The sequence below is a fragment of the Pelodiscus sinensis genome, chromosome Z (genome assembly GCF_052426305.1).
Source record: "Pelodiscus sinensis isolate ZL-2025 chromosome Z, ASM5242630v1, whole genome shotgun sequence".
NCBI lineage: Eukaryota > Metazoa > Chordata > Testudines > Trionychidae > Pelodiscus > Pelodiscus sinensis.
Window position 1 is genome coordinate 4,178,813 of NC_143085.1, and position 19,778 is coordinate 4,198,590.

The window sequence follows — 19,778 nt, forward strand, 5'->3', positions numbered from 1 at the left end:
TAAAATAAAATACGTTCTGGTTGAAAGTGTGACAACTCAGGCAGCGATTACCTGTTTATATGCTTAACTTTGTTACCATGAGAGTCACAAAGGGTAGTACTTGTGGGAGAAGGTAAGCGTCCCTGTGTTGCAGAATTGATGTATGAATAAGGATCTTAGGGCATGGCACAGGGATGCCGTCCTGCGGAGACTGCTTGGAACAGGGTTCATACTGTCTCATCTGCTTCTGCATGGAGTTTTGCAGCTGGCATGCGCTGGAATCAGGCTGTGTGGAAAGTTGATTTTCCACAAGAAATGCTCCAGGAGTCAAAGGGTTAATAGTTTTTGGCTCTACTTCCATAGCAAACTTTGGCATGTTCTGCCAAAAAAAACCCAACAATTTATGTTCATAGAAGGGGAGAAAGTCTGGCTGAGATTCATGTGCGTAAATGTTCGGCACATGCCTCATATCCAGACTGTTTCCTTCAAAGCCACGGTGGGGCAGTCAAGGAATCCCTTATAATGAGAGCTTCCCTCCTCTAGCTCTCACTGCTTCAGAGCAAAGCTGAAATCCCCTCTTTTTCTCCGCTGCGCTGGGGAGAGTCCGGATCACCATGTCTAAGGGGAGGATCTGCTGCCTTGTGCTGTCCCTACTCCTCCTGGCTATTGCAGTGGCTGTCACTCTGATCCTGGTGCTGCCCAGGTGCGCGTCTGGAACTTACCGGCATGCTGCCGTTGCCGCCGACACCGAGACCTGTTCAGACATTGGCAGGTATGTGCCTGGACTTTGTGGCTGGTAACTTGTATTGGTGGAGCATGTTGTAGAGCAGAGATCACCAGCCGGTCGATCGGGATCTACCGGTAGTTCTTGGAGTCTGTGACAGGGGATCCTGACTGGTTTGGCCGGGAGGCTATCAAGTGCCGGCACTTCATTTGCCCTTCTCTGCACTTCTGTGCTGCTCCTTCCTGCTACCCCGGGAGCCTGCTGCTTGCTGTGCAGGGCACGGGAAGAAGAGAAGAGGGGGGTGTGCTGATGTCAGGATGCCCCTCCCCCTCCCCCTGTACCCCATCTCCACAAAGTGGGGCGGGGGGGGAGGGTTAGGGATGGAGAGAGTTTGCTGGCTGCTTTTGGGAGTGCAGGGCCAGAGTAGGGGTGAGCCTGCCTTAGCCCCACCTGCACCCAGAAGCCACCCGTGATAAGAGGTGCCCAGCTGGAGCCAGAATTCCAAACCCAGGCCCCAGTCCTGAACCCCTCCTGTACTCCAAACCTCTGCTCTAGCCCTGAGTCCCCCTGCATGCAAACTCCCTCCCACAGTCAGTACCCTGCACCCCCTCCTGCCCCTCAACTCCCTGCCCTGGCTCAGCTCAGAACCCCACCCACACTCCAAATCCATTAACCCAAGATCAGCCTCCGCATCCCCTGCACCCCAGCCTATAAAAGTGAGTGAGGATGGGGGAGGAAGGGAGGATGGAATGAGAAGGGGCAGGAAGGAGGCAGGGAAAGGGTGTTTGGGTTTGAGGTAGATCCTGGATTGCACTTAAATTCAGAGTCATCTCATGCTTCAAAAGGTTGGAGACCCCTGCTAGATCCAGAGCCAAAGGCAGGAAGATAATATCACAGGTAAAACCAGCATTCCCCAGTGACTGGCCAGGAGGAGCTGAGCCGTCTCCTCTCTCCCTCCAATCCTCAGTCTGAAGAGTTACACCCAGGGGCGAAACTAACTTAAATTTCTTACAGGTACTGTTCTAGCGTCACCTCCCCGGCCCCAGAGAGGGTCTGGTTACAATAGGACAGTACCTGTAAGAAATGTAAGTGAGGGATGGGGCAGGAGTCAGGGCGGGGGGAGTTGGGCTGTGGGGGGAGCTCGGGGCTGTCCAGGGAGGTAGGGGCTTATGCTGCCTGGCTGCTGGATTCTCAGAATTGGAGCCTGGATTCACTGTGCTTGTGCTCCCCAGGGTGCCGACAGCATCTAGGGCCCTGGCCCAGGCTGGTTGCTCTTTCCTGGTGCCCCACACCAGGGCGCACCTCCTTCCTTTCACCTTTGCAGGTGAACCAGATACCTGAACCCATGCTGCCGGTCCTAGGTCAAGAGCATTCCTGGTGTAAGAGCCCTGGCAACAAACTTGCCTTGGGCTGACATGCCAGCCAGGGGTGGCTCTCCCTCCTCTCACACCTAACAAGTCTGGCTGCTCTGTAACCCTGTTTCCTTGGGTGGCTGTATGAGCTGACCTCCCACAAGCCGCTCTCAAGGAGAAGCAGGCAGCCGATTGATGGACGTAACATGGAGACTTGGTGCTAGGTTTTTGCGAAAGACCAAACACCTCGGCTTGTGGGTAGCTTCTGGGTGGGATGAAATGCCCGTGATATCAGTGACAGGGCAAGCGTGGGGAAATGAATACACCTAATTATCTGAAATTAACGCCAAAGAAAAGAAGGCCAAGATTTTGCAGTTCTCCGAATGCCATGTGTCAAAAGCGGGAAAACATTTGATAGGTCCTTTTGGAACCAGGCGTGACTCAGTTTCTCTGCTTGCTTTGTCCTGGTGTGGCTGGGTGGGAAGGGTTTAATTCTCCCCCCTCCGTCCACCAGAAACAAGCCAGGCTGTGCAGTGATTGGTGCCGGGGTGTGTGTGATTGAAAATAAGCATGTTCACCTATAGACAATGTCAACCTCTATATGCTATGGATTCCTGAGACTATGGTATCAACGTTGCGTTGTGTGTATCCGCGTAGACTTGGGGAGGAGGGGCAGGAGGTGCAGGAGTTTCCTGCAAGACCTGAAGGTGAGGGATTAATGCAAGACTCTAGGCAAGTAACCAGGTGACTGCCGGCCTCTACCGGAGCAGCCCTTGCCTGTGGGGCACCACAAACAGGGGCTGCTCACCTCTGTCCACAGTAGATGGGGAGCTGCTCCAGCCCCCACCTGTTACTGGTTAACCACAGTCTAACTGGTTCATCAGTTAATCTTTCACATCCCTAGCAGACATGTAAACTATGGCTGTCGAAATATGCTCTCGTGGGGTATATCTACACTGCATTCCTCCTTCGAGGGACGGATGCAAATGTAGACATCCGAAATTGCAAATGAAGCGGGGATTTAAATATCCTGCATCTCATCTGCATAATTGCAGACTGCCGCTTTTCCGGAATAGTGGCTTTCGAGATAACAAACTCAGTCCCCACGGGGTTATTTCGGGAGATTATAGGTTCTTTCCCTCCCTCAGTGAGGGGCTTGCTAGAGTCCTGAGACGTGAATTGAGTGCCCCCAAGGAGACCACGAAGAGGCTAGCGGGGCAGCTAGCTTGGGAATTCCTGACACTTGGCTCAGCAAGAGGCCAAGTCCGTGGGAAGTGAGGGTCTAGTTCCCAGCATTTCAAAGGCTATTGCATTGCCAGGGCATGCCCATGTGTGACGGCGCGTTGGGGGTCCCCCGTCTCCTGCACCCCGAAATGGCACAAACAGACTGCACCAGCCGGTGGAATAGAGGAAGTTTATTGCCTCTTCAGGATACAGCACAGCACAGATGGAATCTGGTCACAGAGCTGGGCTAGGATGCCTCAGGCCCCCTTGAGATGGGGGAGACTCGGCCCCTAAACTCCAGCCCCTTCCCCTAGGCTGTCTCCTCCATGCTCTCAGACAGCCAGCAACTCACTCACCCACTTCCAGCCCTGCCCCCCAGCCAGGGCAGCATTCCACCTTCCTTTGTTCCTCTCCATGGGGGGTGTCTGGCCACTGGTTGCATAGTGACTCATCCTGTTTTGCTGGGTCGTGGTACCCACGGCAGCCAGTGGGGGTTACCCCAGAGCCAGCAGCATAGAAACCAGCCAGGTACCCCCACTACGTCACACCATGAAAGCCATGGGAAAACCAAGGGAGTACCCAACCCATCTTCTCGGGGAATTTTCCTCTTCAGATGCCAGTGCCGTGGTGCGGGGGCCCTTTGGTGCTGTAGTTCTCCCCCACCCCTCCGAAGTCTGAAACTCTGAATTTCATACTTGATCATGGGTGTCCGGAGCATAAGGCGGGGGAAGGCTCTGCTTTCCCACACCACCAGGCACGGCCCCGCCCATACTCTGCCCCCACACCACCTGCTGTAGACGTTCGGGGGCGGAGTGTTGCTGCCCACAGCACCCGCCCCGTTGGTGCTGGAGAGGGTGGGCCAGGCCTTGTTGTGCACCCTCTGTCCTCCCTCTCCCAGCCAAGCTCCGGGACTGGAGAGGCCGGACCGGGTGGCACACCCTCCTATGGGGCTGGGGAGGTTGAAGCAAGAGCCAGCCCACTCCTCTTCCCACCCCATATTTGGAAGGCAGGCGCACACACATGGCATGAAGCCTCCCCTCCCCATGGAGGTGGGAAAGGGGAAGGGCTTCAGCAGAAGGGGTGGGGCCAGAAGTGGGGGGTTTGCCTCCCCCAGCCCTGCCATCACCACCCATGTACTTGAGGTTTGCTTAAGAGCTTTGTCTGGGCTAGGGTTTGTGCTTTAGTTACAACAGAACTTGTGCTACTGCCTTTGGGACAGGGCGTTTGTCTATAAACAGAGGGCTAAGTCTACACTGGCATGATTTTGCACAAGAACTCTTTTGCAGAAGAGTTCTTGTGCAAAAACTCTTCCAGAAGAGAGCGTCTCCACTGTCATTTGCCTTTGCGCAAGAGAAGTGCTTTTGCGCAAGCGCACCCATAGCAGCGTGGACGCTCTCTTGCGCAAGAAATTCATGTTGCCTGTCTACACTGGCCTCTTGCGCAAGAACAGTTGCGCAAGAGGGCTTATTCCTGAGCGGGAGCATCATAGTTCTTGTGCAAGAAGCCCTGATTTCATACATTAGAATGTCAGTGTTCTTGCGCAAGAACTCCCCGCCAGTGTAGACAGGCAGCATGTTTTTGCGCAAAAGCAACCATTTGGTGCAAGATCGTGCCAGTGTAGACACAACCAGGGAGGCAGGGTGGTTAAGATAACAAAAGGCTTGTCTTTCAAGCAAATGAAGGGTTGTTAGATAATCATGAACACATTGCCAGGTGCAATGGTAGGAAACAAAGGGTTGGAATAAACAGGTTTGTTCCAGGGGTCTGTATTGGGACTAGTGCTATTCAACACATTCATAAATGATCTTAAAAAGGAGGTAAAGAATGAGATGGCGCAAAACTGGGTGATTGGGCAACACAAGGGCATATGGAATTCAGTGTTGAGTAATGCACTTGGAAAAATAGAATCCCAGCTATTCATACAAAAATGATGGGATCTAAGTTAGCTGTTATCACCCAAGAAAGAGCTCTGGGAAACATTGTGGATAGACTTCTGAAAACATCTGTTCAATATGAAGCAGCAATCTGAAAAGCTAACGGAATACAGGGAATCATTAGGAAACGAATACATATGAAGACAGAAAATAGCCTGTTGTTTCTATACAAAGCCATGGTATGTCCACATCTTGAGTACTGCATGCGAATCTGGTCACCCCATCTAAAATAAGATAAACTGGATTGAGAAAAAGTACAGAGAAGGGGTATAGAAATGATGAGGACAGCTTCCATATGAGGAGAGATTAAAAAGACTGGGATTCTTCAGCTTGTAAAATAAATTATTAAAGGGGGTGTGTGGGGGGTGGAGGGGCGGGGGATAAATGAGAGGTCTATAAAACAAGAATGGTGTGTGAAAATAGAATAAGGAAATATTATTTATTCTTTCACTAACATAACACAAGGTTACTCATAGAAATTTTTAGGCTGCCAATTTAGAACATGCAAAAGAAATTATTCCTTTGCAATTAACTGATGGAACTCTTTGCTAGGAGATGCTGAAAGGGTCCAAACTAGAACAGGGTTCCAATGAGAACAAAATAAGTTCAAGGAGGACAGTTGCACTATCCTCTTCCAACCAGGATGGACAAGGATTGTGTCCCTAGCCTCTAATTAATTGCCAGAAGCTGGGAATGAGCGACAGGGGAGGGATTACTTCAGGGCTGCCTATTCTATTCATTCCCTCTGGGGTACCTGACAGGAAGATAGGACACTGTGCTAGGTGGGCCAATGCTCTGACCCAATATGGATTTTCTGTGTTTCTTATATAGAACCCAGATGTATTTGCCCCCTGCTGTAACCCAAGAGACCCTGCTTGCCTCCCAGAGCTGAGATATAGTCCAGGAGTCCTGACTGTGTGTGTGTTTCTCTGTCTCTACGGAGTTAGCATCAAAGAAAGAATATGTATTAAAATGCCAAAGCCAACCAGTGCACCTTAAGTGACTTGCCACAACATGTTAGTATTAGAGATGAATGGAGCTAATATTTATTTAATTTTCTTTCTTTTATATAGGGATTAGATACAGTGCTCCTCTCAGCTAACTGCTAAGTTATCTGCCAAAAATTAAAAACTTTCAAGTGCCTGAGTACCCCTGGAAAGAGGTGACATGTGTGCAGGACAGGGCCAGTCCCTCTCACTCTGATATGCTGCCTGGCTTCTACGGAGCATGCTGAGAAATGCTGCTGAAGCTGCTATCCTTAGTCTGCTCCCCCCATACTCTCACTCTCACCCTCCGTACTCTCATGGCATGCAGAGGTCGCTCCCTCCCCCACCAAAATATCTGAAATGGCACCCCTGCTGTGGTGGGAACTGTTGTGTATGGGAGCCTGCTCCTCTCCTCCCTCCAAGCTTTCTCCCACAGACCCCTCAGCAGCTCGCAAGGTTTCAGGCACTGCCTTTATGTAGGTGACTTGGAAACCTGCTTCATTAAACCATACGCCTCCCTGCTTCTGCCCATTTCCTGGACCTCCTCTGACTCAGCTTCCCTTCCCTTCCCAACCATTCTTGCTCTTTCCTTCCTCTTCTCACTGGCAACTGCGCCAGTGCTCGTACCATGTAGGATGAGGAGAAAGGATGGCTCTTTTCCTAGCATCGCGCGTCTCACCAAATCCCATTGCTGCTTCCTCTGTAGCGTCTCTTGCCACCTGCCCTTTCCTCCTGGCTCACACTTCTATGTCCGTGCTGTCATCACCTCTTCCCCACCCTCCCACACAGAGCTCCCTCCAGGCTGCATGGCTCCCTCCCTCCCGCTCCCTGATCCCGGCTTGTCCATCCCTGGATTTCTGTTTCAGTCCTCCGAACTGCAAGTGACTTGAGCGATGACGGAGTCTCTGCAAGGAGAGCTGCTCTGACCGAGTTAATTCCAGGTTTTGGAAACTTGGCTGGTCTTTATTCTTTAGTCAAAATATTTTTTTTAAACAAAATATCAGTCACATGCTTTGCAACGAGCAGCCCTTAATGGAGACGGGATGCCTGTGGCCTTACATGCTGCAGCATTTCACAAGCTTCCCGGCTGGCCAATTAGTGGTGTTTAATAGATGTGATACCCAGGTCCCATGCAGCTCCTGTTAAACTGAAAGGAAAGTTTCCAAGAGGGGTTGGACTGCAGCCCTCGTAACAGCTGTTCCCTGGAGTCTTGAGGACAAAGCCCTACTCATCCCCAGTCTGATGAATTGTTTGGCTGGGATGACACCAACGTTGAAGAGCGAAGCAGGGGAGAGAGAAGAAGCCCTTTAGGCATCTGTCTCCTTCATTGACTTGACCATGTACTTGAACCTTGGCAGAAGCATAACTCAGTGGTTTTCAGAGGCCGACTCAGGCATCCAGCGTGCTACTCCAGGCTCTGCAGCTAAGCTGTGGTTGGCAACGGGTGACCGCTGCCTCAGTTTCCCCACTGACCATGATAATTCCCTCCAGTGGATGTTTTTGAGGCTTGGCTCGCCCTTCAGAGCTTTTAGAGACAGAAGCTGTACCGTGGCTGATTCTGTGGCTAGGAGAAAGCATTTCTGGCTCCCGGGCCATACAGAAGCACTCCACAGCTGAAAGATGACAAGTGTAATATGAGGGTTTCTGGAGAATAGAGAGGGGGAAAGGACTATTATGTTATTGGGTGTCTTACCTTATTGACAGACCCTGGGCACCAGTCCACGGACCATTGCTGGGCTGCGAACTGTGGCTGCCAGGCTGTGGCATGCTGCTAGGCGCGTGGCTTGATGAATGGTTTGGCGGAGCTCTCTGTAAGCGGCGTGGCAGCGTGGCCATGCAGATGCTAATTGAGCTCTGCCCGCAGAGAGCTTCGTGGCTGGGGAGCATAGTTCCCTCTGCCTGCAGGGGCATCCTCCCCGTGGCCAGCTGGCAGGGCTGCACGGCAGGCGGCTGTTCCAGTGCCCGGGGCCAGCGCCTGCATGGAGGTCTGCTGCAGCTAGAGGTGGAAGCTCCTGGGCACCCGCACGCCAGTCTTCTCATGCAGGAGGAGAGACCACGGCACCAGCCACGCTGCAAGCCTGCTCTCCTCCTGCCCACGCTGCCGCTGCCAAGTGGCTCCCTCCTCCTTCCCCGCGTGGCAAGAGTCTCCCCTGGCCTCCGGTTGCTCCTGGCCCAGCCAGCACTCACACATATAGGGACCTGCTGTCGCCTGGCCGTGCTGAGCCCTGGGGCTGGTTCGGGGATGGGGTGGCTGGGCCAGAGTTTGGACCGCCACTGCCCACGCAGCTGGGGTGGAGTGAGGAGACAGGGCAGGAGAAGCCCTCCAAGCCGGAGTCAGTGCCCCATTGCTTTTAGCCCTACCCCGGCTTGGTCCCCTTTTGCTTGCAGTCTTTGCCCCTTTCTTCCTTTTCCCTTCCCTTCTTCTCCATCTCTCTCTTCCTGCCCCCCGTTCCCTTATTGCTGCACTGTAAAGTAACACATCCCTGCTCAAAATTAATCCCCGCAATGGATACACAAATATGCAAATCAGTTAATTACCATAACTAAAGGGTTCTCAAACTTTGTGATACCATGACCCCCCCCTAAATTGCTTGCGGCCCCCCTCCCCCGATGAGTTGGGACCCACAGTTTGAGAAACGCAGACATAATGAATAAGCAAATGTCTCAATATCTGTCTGCCAAATTTTTGAATGAGTTTGTTGGCTCACGGCATAAAAAAAGGATGAGAACCACTAGTATGTGGAGTATATTGAGCAGGAAACCTGAATGTCCCCAGACTTTTACTTTGTGGGAGCTATAACTATTTTACATTCACAGTTGTAAATACTGTGGCCTGTCCAGCCCCTGCCCTATAAAACGTACCCAGTATCTCCTTCTGTGAGCATTAGAAGGGGTTCTTCCTCCTAAGCGGATAAAGGCCTAGACATTCCAATTCCCTCCTGCCTCCATCCACCTCCTACTGGGGCCGCCTGCTGGGAGCTCTGGGCAGAAGCCTGCTCCAACCTTCACTGTTGTAGTGTTTGTTGTTTTGCCTCCTGTTGTTTTTGAAACTGGATGTAAGGGGATGAACCATCAACGGGAGGTGACAGAGGATTTTGAAAAGGCAGACCACAAGAGAAGAGTCTCTTCCTAGCAGAGAAAGGCAGGGCCAGCGGGGAATTACTGCAGCCAGGAATCCTGTCTTGACTTGACCTTCCTTCCCTGCAGCCTTCAGTCTTCCAACCTCCCTAGTACTAAGGGGAATGCTGGAAATTAATTTCTCTTAAAACAGCGTCCATGTGGTGCTTTACTAGTTTCCTCACAGCTATGCCCCTAGAAGAAGGGCAGATCAGAAGGCCAAACATTTTACAAAGAAACGACATTTGCATTTATATGAAAACCAACTCATAAGTCAGGGATAGACTATACAAGAGCCATTTGCAGTTTTGAAGATCTCTGGTGTATCTCGTTTATCTTTCTCGGAATCCCAAGTGTAAGAATTATCAGTGTAGCCATTGAACAGCTGCTGCCGTCACTCTTGATAAGCCAAGTGAGTCAGCCCAGACAAGGGCTGGTATCATCCTCAGACACACTCTTGCCTGTCAATTTCTCCCAAGAGTGTTTCATGCCTTCACATTTCCAGCATTTACCCAATAGCGACACAGATCATAGAACCATAGAACACTAGAGCTCGAGAGGTCATCGAGTCCAGTCCCCTGCCCTCGCAGCAGGACCCAGCGCTGCCTAGATCAGGGGTGGCCAACCTAAACCTGAGAAGGAGCCAGAATTTACCAATGCACATTGCCAAAGAGCCACAGTTCTATGTCACCAGCCCTGCTCATCTCCCCACCCACCTGCTCATATCCCGCCCACTGGTAGCCCCACCGGTCAGTGCCTCTTTCTTCTCCTCTTCCTGCCCACTGGGATCAGCTCTCTCAGTGGCAGACACTGGAGGGGGAAGCATGGGTACGACAGGCTCAGTGGAGAGGGTAGGAAGTGGCAGGATCTTAGGGGGAAAGGGTCTAGGGCAGAGCTGGGAGTGGAACAGTGAGCACCCTCTGGCCCAGTGGAAAGTTGGCACCTGTAGCTCCAGCCCTGGATTTGGTATCTGTACAAGGAGCCACGTATTAAGTTCTGAAGAGCCACATGTGCCCCTGGTCTAGACCATCCCTGACAGGTGTCTGTCCAAACTGCTGTTTGATATTTCCAGTGAAGGAGATTCCACAACCTCCCTAGGCAACTTATTCCAGTGTTTGACCACCCAAGCAGGAATATTTTCCTACTGTCCAACCTCAACTTCCCTTGCCGCAGTTTAAGCCCATTGCTTCTTGTTCTATCCCCAGAGGCCGAGATGGACAAGTTTTCTCCCTCCTTCTTGTGACACCCTTTTAGATACTTGAAAATGGCTACATGTCCCCCCCTCTGTCTTCTCCTTTCCCAACTAAACCAGCCCAATTCTTTCAGCTTTCCCTCATGTCCTCTAGACCTTTCATCATTTTAGTTGCTCTTCTCTGGACCTTCTCCAATTTCTCCCTCTGATTGGCCCAGGATCAAATCCCAGTCCTAGTGAAGTCAATAACTTCAGTGGGACCAGCGTATTATCCCTGATATCTGAGAATTGGCTGACGGTCTGTTTAGCCACGACTGCTGCAGGCAGGCTTGCTGATGGGAGGAAAGGGGTGCTGCTCTAGGGTCCGGTAATATAAAGGGGCCAGGACTTCTGTGTTGCCAGCTGGAGCCCCGGGACTTTTAAATGGGTGCAGGAGCCCCATGCTCTGCGCTCAGTGTGATGCCGAGGGCTGGGGGAGAGGGGCCACGTTGCACTGTGTCTGGCATGGAAGACTGGCTGCCCCATCCCTTCTGCCTGAGGCCCCACCCTTCTGGGAGCATGGAGCCACTCCCCACACCAGGCTGTCAGCCCCCCCCGGGACTGCAGGAGCTGTTTGTTAACTGGCTGTGGGCAGGATACCCTAGAAGCTTTACAGCTTCCTGCATCATAACTAGACCTGAGGGTTTGCTGTGGCAAAAACAGAAACAAACAAACAAACAAAGAAACAGGAAAATGTACAATTTTAGTAAAATAGAAGAAAAAGCATCAGCGGGAGGGGCAGGTAGATGGTAGAGAAAGCAGCAGCACGGCTCCAATCATCTCGGTGTGCGGTAGAAATAGATAAGCAGGAAGGCAGATGTACGGAGGCATGTGATGCTGCAGAGAGCTGCCAGGAGACCTGGCTAGCACTGCCTTGTAGCTGCAGAAAAGCCCACGCATCTAAACACTTCACTTTTAATTATAGGTGTTTACATTTCATCCCTGCCTCCTTACAGTTGGTCATTATCAGCCCAGAACTTTTTTTTTTTAGCCTGTGCAGGAAACTCACCCCATCTGTGTGGAGGCCTGTGTCCAATATCTAACCTGACATCGGTACACACAGTCAGCTGCTGGTGCAAAATAACTTTGCCTCCTCTCCGGTGTGCCATATAAGTCCTGGCGAGTGTAAAGTCAGCTGGTGGGGAAGGGTTACACATGCAGGCCGACATCTGCAAGCAGCCATGCCTTAAGCTAGGTTCTACCTCCCTGCTGTATGTCGACAGCCAAAAGTCAACACAACGAAAAGTGCCGGAGGGTGTTCCCACTTGCTACCGTGGCCAACAGATCGTGTCCATGTGAGAGAGGGGCACCGTCACTGACAATATGAGCAGTGCATTGTGGGTACGTATCCCACAGTGCCGTGATCCCCGATCCTGGGATTCCCTCTGAGTTCTCCTGCAACTTCCTCAGCTGTTGGGAGCAGCATTAAGAGTAGCTCTGTGAGCCCTCCGGGCTCAGGCATGCGAAAGCAGCACAGCCGTCTCTCCAGCCCTCTCCCTGCAGCAGCACCCGGCCTGCTGCTGCGTTCCTCGCACTCCAAGGGTTTGCTCTTTGTTCCCCAGTGAGCTGTATGGACCCATGGTGCCCATCTCCAGGGATATTGCACGCCTGCAGCCTGGCTCCACCAAAGCTCACCAGCTGCTGCTCCCTACGCTCCCTGACCCCTGCATTCCCCAGCCCCTCAGTGCCCTGCCCTCTCTCCCCTGATGTGTTCCTCAGCCTCACTAGCTGCCCTCACGCATCTTACAATGCCCCACTGGGCTTAAAACATCTTCCTGAGGTTCACTCTCCACTGCTGCCAACATGTCCCTGTGTCCTGGAGCCGGGGCGTTCCCTTGTGCCAGGTGCCACTCTTCAGGAAAGATGTGGTTAAGCTGGAAACAGTCCAGAGAAAAGCAACAGAAATGATGAAAGGTCTAGAAGACATGAGCGGTGAGGGAAGACTGCAAGAACCGGGCTTGTTTAGTCTGGAGAAGAGAAGACTGAGAGGGTCACAAGGAGGAGGGAGAAAAATTGTTCCCCTTGGCCTCTGACGACAGGACAAGAAGCAATGGGCTTAAACTGCAGCAAGGGAGGTTTAGGCTGGACATTAGGAAAAACTTCCTGGCTGTCAGGGTGGTTAAACACTGGAATAAATTGCCCAGGGAGGTTGTGGAATGTCCATCTCTGGAGATATTTAAGAGCAGGTTGGACAGACACCTGTCAGGTATGGCTTAGATCAGTGATGGGCAAACAAGGCTAGTGACAAGTCTCAGAGGAGTTGCCGTGTTAGCCTGAGTCTGCATAAACAATGAAGAGTCCTGTGGCACCTTATAGACTAACAGATGTATTGGAGCATGAGCTTTCGTGGGCAAAGACCCACTTCGTCAGATGCATGGAGTGTCCCTCCTTCATCTCAGTGGGCTGCATGATTGAAATCCAGAGGTGGGCAACCTGAAGCCCAGGCCCCTCCTCTCTGCCCCCTTTCTCTACACCCCACTGGCACACTGGGGCACTGGAGCCCTGTGTAACCCACACACCTAGGCTACGTCTACACTGGCATGATTTTCCGGAAATGCTTTTAACAGAAAAGTTTTCCATTAAAAGCATTTTCGGAAAAGCGCGTCTAGATTGGCAGGACGCTTTTCCAGAAAAGCCCTTTTTGTGGAAAAGCGTCCGTGGCCAATCTAGATGCGCTTTTCCACAAAAAAGCCCCGACCATCATTTTCGTGATCAGGGCTTTTTTGCGGAAAACAGTACTGTGCTGTCTACACTGGCCCTTTTCCGGAACAGTTTTCTGGAAAAAGACTTTTGCCCAAATGGGAGCAGCATAGTATTTCCGGAAAAGCACTGATGATTTTACATGAGATCGTCAGTGCTTTTCCGGAAATTCAAGCGGCCAGTGTGGACAGCTGGCAAGTATTTCTGGAAAAGCGGCTGATTTTCTGGAATAACCTGCCAGTGTAGACACAGCCCTTGTGTGGTTACTGAGCAATGCAAGTAGTACCTAGATCACAGCAACAGTTAAGATCAAGAAACTTCTATAGCATGGGCTGGGAGCCAGCTGGCTTTTTGCTGGGAGGGTAGAGGCCCCTAGACTCTGCTTCAGAGGTCCCAAGTTCAACTCCACCTGGTGGTGGTTACACTTGCCCTCCTCCCCCTGCCTGCCGGCACTTTCAGAGTGCCATGAACCCACCCATTCTCGCTCTGCCTCTCCCTCTCCTTCCCACAGCTTGGACAGCCACCGGCAGCTGATTCCTGATAAGTGCTGGGAGGGAGGGGAATGAGCAGGAAGTGCGGGGCGCCGGTGCCCCCATGCATGTGGGGGTGGGAGGCAGACAAGGGGTGCACAGGTAGCAGGTTGCCCACCCTGGTCTAGGTACTTAGTCCTGCCCTAGATGATCTCTCAAGGTCCCTTCTGCTCCTGTGAGACTGCGATTCCGCTTTTTGGTCTCTCCTGAATCCCCTTGGAAATTCCTCTGGTTTATGGTTGCGTTAGCAGATTGGTACAAAACCTGGGTGTGGCGAGGAGCCAAGTGCTTATCTGCTCCGTGTGCCTGCTCCCTTCAGGGGACTGCTCGACTGTAAACATCTCTCCCGCTTCAGACCTTTGCTCCTTAATTGCTGCTCTTGCTCCCAGGAAACCACCCCAAGGGCCAACACCAGCACCGCTAAGAACAGAGCGGAGACCTGCTACTGATGGCGCTGCTTTGACACACTGTTTGGTGCCTGCCCTTTGAGATCTGCTGCCTTCCTTGCCAGTGGAAGCTGCAAGCAAAGCTGCGGAGAGAAACACATCAAGGGGCAGGAGAAACGCACAATTGGGCATCCTTCCGTCTGCAAGAGACGGTGGGAATCGCAGCCTGTGATGGAAATCCAGGTTCGATTGAACCACAAACCTACACTCATGATAGGAAAGGTTCCTTTAAAAGAGCAGCTGTGTTTGCTGAATGTTGCTACCTTTGCAGTTGCGGTCAGGAACTGAACAGGATATTGGCAGTTGCCAATGCATGAAAAAGTTCCTAAAATTCAAACTATGGCTGCATCGAATGCACCACTCATAAGCTTGGCAGGGTTTGTACTTGGACGGGAGACCCCAGGTGCTGCAAGAAATGGTGTCAGTGATACAGTACCCTTATGTAGTAATGGGAGAGAGGGGAATTGTGCTTTTTGAAATGTTACCTTTCAGTTGAGAAATAGCAAGACACCCTGTATGCTTTTGGACAGATGCTGGATTTGACCACAGATGGCTGCATTTTCAAGATGGATAAAGTCACTTCTACTTATGTTTTTATTCATCAGTCAGTAAAAAAGAGTATGTAAAACACTGGTTTCATGGCACACTGCAAATTTTCTTTGCCATCTCTTGAGGTTTCATACATGGTTAATGTGTGCTACCCAAACAAGGGATTAAGTATTCAAAATGTGCTTTACTGGAAGATGCATGATCCTCTTACATAAGAACATAAGAACGGCCATACTGGGTCAGACCAAAGGTCCATATAGCCCAGTATCCTGTCTACCGACAGTGGCCAGCACCAGGTGCCCCAGAGAGGGTGGACCGAAGACAATGATCAAGCGATTTGTCTCCTGCCATCCCTCTCCAGCCTCTGACAAACAGAGGCCAGGGACACCATTTCTATCCCCTGGCTAATAGCCTTTTATGGACCTAACCTCCATGAAATTATCTAGCTTTTCTTTAAACTCTATTATAGTCCTAGCCTTCACAGCCTCCTCTGGCAAGGAGTTCCACAGGTTGACTACACGCTGTGTGAAGAAGAACTTTCTTTTATTAGTTTTAAACCTGCTCCCCATTAATTTCATTTGGTGTCCTCTAGTTCTTCTATTATGGGAACTAATAAATAACTTTTCTTTATCAGCCCTCTCCATACCACTTATGATTTTATAAACCTCTATCATATCCCCCCCAGTCTCCTCTTTTCTAAACAGAAAAGATAATAATCTTATAAATTATTAACAGGAATTGAGTCCTACTTAGCTCCAGTGTTATTATTTGTATTATTGTAGCACCGAGCACCTCCAGGTAAGGAGGTGGGCATGGGGAAAAAAAGACAATGTCTCTCATAGAGAGCTCATCATTGAAGATACAATGCAACAGACAAGCGTTTGGGGTGGGTTGGAAGGACAAAACTTCTAACACGGACGGAGTTTAGCAGAAATCAGAACTCACTATTTACTAACCAATAGCAGGCAGGATTCTACCTGCACCCCCCTTTCACTCTGCTGCCACATGGCCGGTTAGCAAAGTACATTCGGCAGCATTGGGCTGGATGGTGAATCCCTTATTTCAGTGAATGAACATGAGTACAGGATGCACCTCTACAAAATGGGACGTTCTGGTCCAGCAACTGGCCCACCAATGTTCTAGGATTGGAGTCCTTGCACACTGCAGGGAGTGTTGGGAGGGGTGGGGGTGAAAGGGCCAGGAGCCTGATGTGATGGGGTTAGAGGTGGGGGCTGGGAGACCAGCCAGATGCGGGATGGGGGGAGAGAGAGCTCCCCGGTATGTTGTCCTGCTGCGCTGCCCTGGGGGCTAGGAGCTGGGAAGCTGCCACACTGCCAGGGGAGGGGGAGCGGATGGAGCAGCAGTGCAGGGATGGGGCCAGCAGCAGGGGGGCCAGACATGACCTCTCCTGGTCCAGCAAAATCCCTCATCTGGGACCCATCAGGTCCTCAGGGTGCCAGACCAGGGAGTTCCAACCTGTAGTGACTTTGCTTTGCATGAGTTCTAACCAGTCTTCCATGGTGTCCGCAAGCAGTGAGTACAAGAGAGGTTGGGTGGCCCACTGGGCTACAGATAATAGGAACTTGTCTCGGACTATTGAATGCACAGTTATTTATTTATTTTCTCTCTTAGGCCTGGCTGCGGGCACCTCACAGTGACCTCAACTGGATTCACATTTCAGAGCATTGACCTGGCCTGAATTTTATTAGCTTGTGTCAAGGTCTGCGGGAGACAGGGGATTACTACACATGGAGGTCTCACTGTTTTGTATGGCTGGTGCGAGACTAAAACTCTAGAAGTGTTTGCAGTAATTAAGCAGTGCTTATCACACAGTGTTGCTGTTGTTAAACAAATGTTTCTTTGGCTGGGAATTTACAAACTATAAGTAGCAGACAGAAGTGCTGGGAGCCTATGTGTGACTTCTATAGACTCCAACCCTCTAACTTAGTACAATGTGCTAATAGGTTTAAAATGCGGAAGTCACTGGCTCTGAATTCCTGTGTGTTTGGATGAAGTGGAAAGACTTGTCTATCTATGAAGGGTAAACACTCAGTATTATCTCCTAGGATTATGCATGAATTAACTGCTCATCTCCTGGCAAAGATAAGCAACTAGTTTGGTGTGTTCAAAAGCTTCAGGGGGGTAGCCGTGTTAATCTGGAACTGGAAAAATTTAAAAAACAACGAATAGTCTACTACCGGGGTGGGCAAAAAGGCCTCCACAGGCCAGATCTGGCCCTCCAAGTGGAATGATCCAGTGCAAGGTGGTCCTGCTGCTCCCCTGCCCCCAGGCCAATTAGGGTTTGGGGGCAAGGGGAATGCTCAAAGTTTCCTCCTGCCCTGCAAGGGGCTGGGCACCTAGTCAGCCACCAGCTGCTGTTCTGCTGATGGGTGACCTAGGGCTCATCTAGACTATGCCGATGTTCTGAAAGAGGATATGCAAATTATGTGGGAATTTGCATATCTTCTTCTGCTCTCACTTTTGAAAGTGAAAGTCATTGGGGCGCATTTTTTCGGCAACCCCCTCCCCCCTTTTTCGAAAAGTTGCGTAAAACTCATTTTTTCAGGGCAGGGGCAGATGGATTGACCTGGGAGCGGGGGGCAAGGGAGTATGTAAAGTCTCCTCCCACTACCAGGGGCACGGGGACCTCGAGGGAATGGCCAGCTATTCAGAACAGCTGGCGGTTCTCTCTGGAGGCAGGGCTGGACTAAGAGGTGGGCGAGCCGGGCAGCTGCCCAGGGTGCCAACCTCTGTGGGGCGCCTGATGGCAGCTGTAGAGGGTGCACAGCGTCCCTTACAGCTGCCATCAGGCACCGTGCGCCCGGCTCCCGTAGCGCTGGCCCCCCATCCCTGTGGCGCCGGCCCCCAGCGCTCTCCCCCCATGGCTGCGGGGCCCTGCACGGCCAGGCACGGCCTGCCCCGGGCTGCACGGCAGCAGCGGTGGCTGGGCCAGGCTGTGCAGTGCATGCGCAGTGCACCCTGGGGGTGGGTCTGTGCTCCAGGGACGGACCCATGCATGCGCCGTGCACCCGGAGGCGGCGCTGTGCGCCCGGGCCTGGGGCACCAAAGTGGCTTGGGCCGGCCCTGTCTGGAGGGAGAGGGGCAAAGACTGCACGTGCTCCCCCACCCACAGGGGCAGGGAAGCATGGGCACATCCTGGCCCTGCCCCTTCTGCCTCAGTCTTCACCCCTTCTGGGGTGGCCTGAGGCGACTTCAAAAATTTCTGAAGTGCCCCCCACTCAAGAAATTGTTGCCCACCCTTGATCTAACAGTACCTCAGAGACTAACAAAACATGCAGACGGTATCATGAGCTTTCGTGGGCATAAACCCACTTCTCGAGATGACTGGGGTTATTATCTGAAGAAGTGGGTTGTGCCCATGAAAGCTCATGTCACCATCTGCATGTTTTGTTAGTTTTCAAGGTGCTACCAGGCTATTTGCTGTTTTTTAAGTTTTTCCTGTTACAGACTAACTCGGCTCCCCTCTGAAGGTTTTGATAATGTTTAATGTTCAGGATGGGATGGGGAATTTGCCTGTGTTGCTCTGAAAGGATAATGCTTAACTTGAGACCATTGGACACAGTGGCTCATAGGAACGGCAAATGTGGTAATTCATTATCAGTAGAGCTGTAAACTCAAGGACTATGTCTAAACTGGCATGATTTTCCGGAAATGCTTTTAACGGAAAAGATTTCTGTTAAAAGCATTTTCAGAACAGAGCGTCTAGATTGGCACGGATGCTTTTCCACAAAAGCACTTTTTGCAGAAAAGCGTCCGTGCCAATCTAGACGCGCTTTTCCACAAAAAAGCCCCAATCGCCATTTTCGCGATCAGGGCTTTTTTGTGGAAAACAAATCTCAGCTGTCTACGCTGGCCCTTTTGCGCAAAAGGACTTTTGCCCGAATGGGAGCAGCATAGTATTTCCGGAAAAGCACTGACAATCTTACATGAGATCGTCAGTGCTTTTGTGGAAATTCAAGCGGCCAGTGTAGACAGCTGGCAAGTTTTTCTGGAAAAGCGGCTGATTTTCCGGAAAAACTGGCCAGTTTAAACACAGCCAAGGGCTCTTGCTCTTACAGAAGAATCAGCAACTCATGTGAGAGTCATAGGGTTTTTATGTTTTACATCCCATCCCTACTCCCTTAAAACCTCTTGTGTTAAGAAAAAAAAAAGCCTTCATATGTGTACAGCAGGAAAGGGAACTTTTTATAATTAAAAAGTCTCAGAGGGATCACCGTGTTTGTATCTGCAAAAACAACAGAGTCCTGCAGCACCTTGGAGACTAACAGAGCCGTTGGGGCATCCGCTTTTGTGGGTGAAGATGACGTGGGTTTTACCCACAAAAACTTATGCTCCAATAAATCTGTTAGTTTGATGCCTCAGGACTCATTATGAATGGATGAAGAGAAGAGAGACAGACCTGTCAGCCAATCTTTAACCAACCCCTGGCTCTACATTCACTGCTCTCTTTTCAAGTGAATGTGCCCCTCTGGGAACAAGTGGAAAGTGGCAGATTTGTTTCACTTGGGGTATGTCTAGACTGCATCCCTCAGTCGGCAGAGGGATGCAGATTAGGCAAGTCGATATTGCAAATGAGGCAGGGATTTAAATATTCTGAGCCTAATTTGCATTAAATGGCTGCCAAGTTTTGCCGACTCAGCACTTTGTTGGCAAAAAGTGGCAATTGAGAGGGGGCTCTGTTGAGAAAGAAAGCCTTTTTTTGACAGATCCCATAAACCTCCTTGCAGGAGGCATAATGTATCTGCCGAAAAAAGCTTTCTTTCCCAACAGATCCCTCTCTAGACTGTCGCTTTTCGCCAACAAAGTGCTGAGTTGGCAAAACACTGCGGCCATTTTTATGCAAATTAGGCACGTGATATTTAAATCCCTGCCTCATTTGCATCCCTCTGCTAACAGAGGGATGCAGGCTAGACATACCCATGGGGAGATAAAGCCAAACTGGAAACTTTCTGTGGGCACATGGAGCAGACCAAAGGCCCATCCAG

At 51.1% G+C, this 19,778-nt stretch overlaps 1 protein-coding gene across 2 annotated transcripts in view; it reads left to right on the forward strand.

Annotated features, from left to right (window-relative positions):
- Positions 1-415: 415 nt before the first annotated feature.
- Positions 416-19,778, forward strand: part of GGT5 (gamma-glutamyltransferase 5) — a 63,686-nt gene continuing 44,323 nt past the window's right edge. Inside the window, exon 1 of one of the 2 annotated variants that reach the window (XM_075897981.2) lies at positions 416-751. In XM_075897981.2, coding sequence (XP_075754096.2) covers positions 594-751 — 158 coding nt within the window. In that variant the 5' untranslated portion in view covers positions 416-593. Of the gene's footprint in view, positions 752-1,766; positions 1,789-19,778 lie in introns of those variants that run through there. The other variant, XM_075897982.2, reaches the window with a different exon arrangement.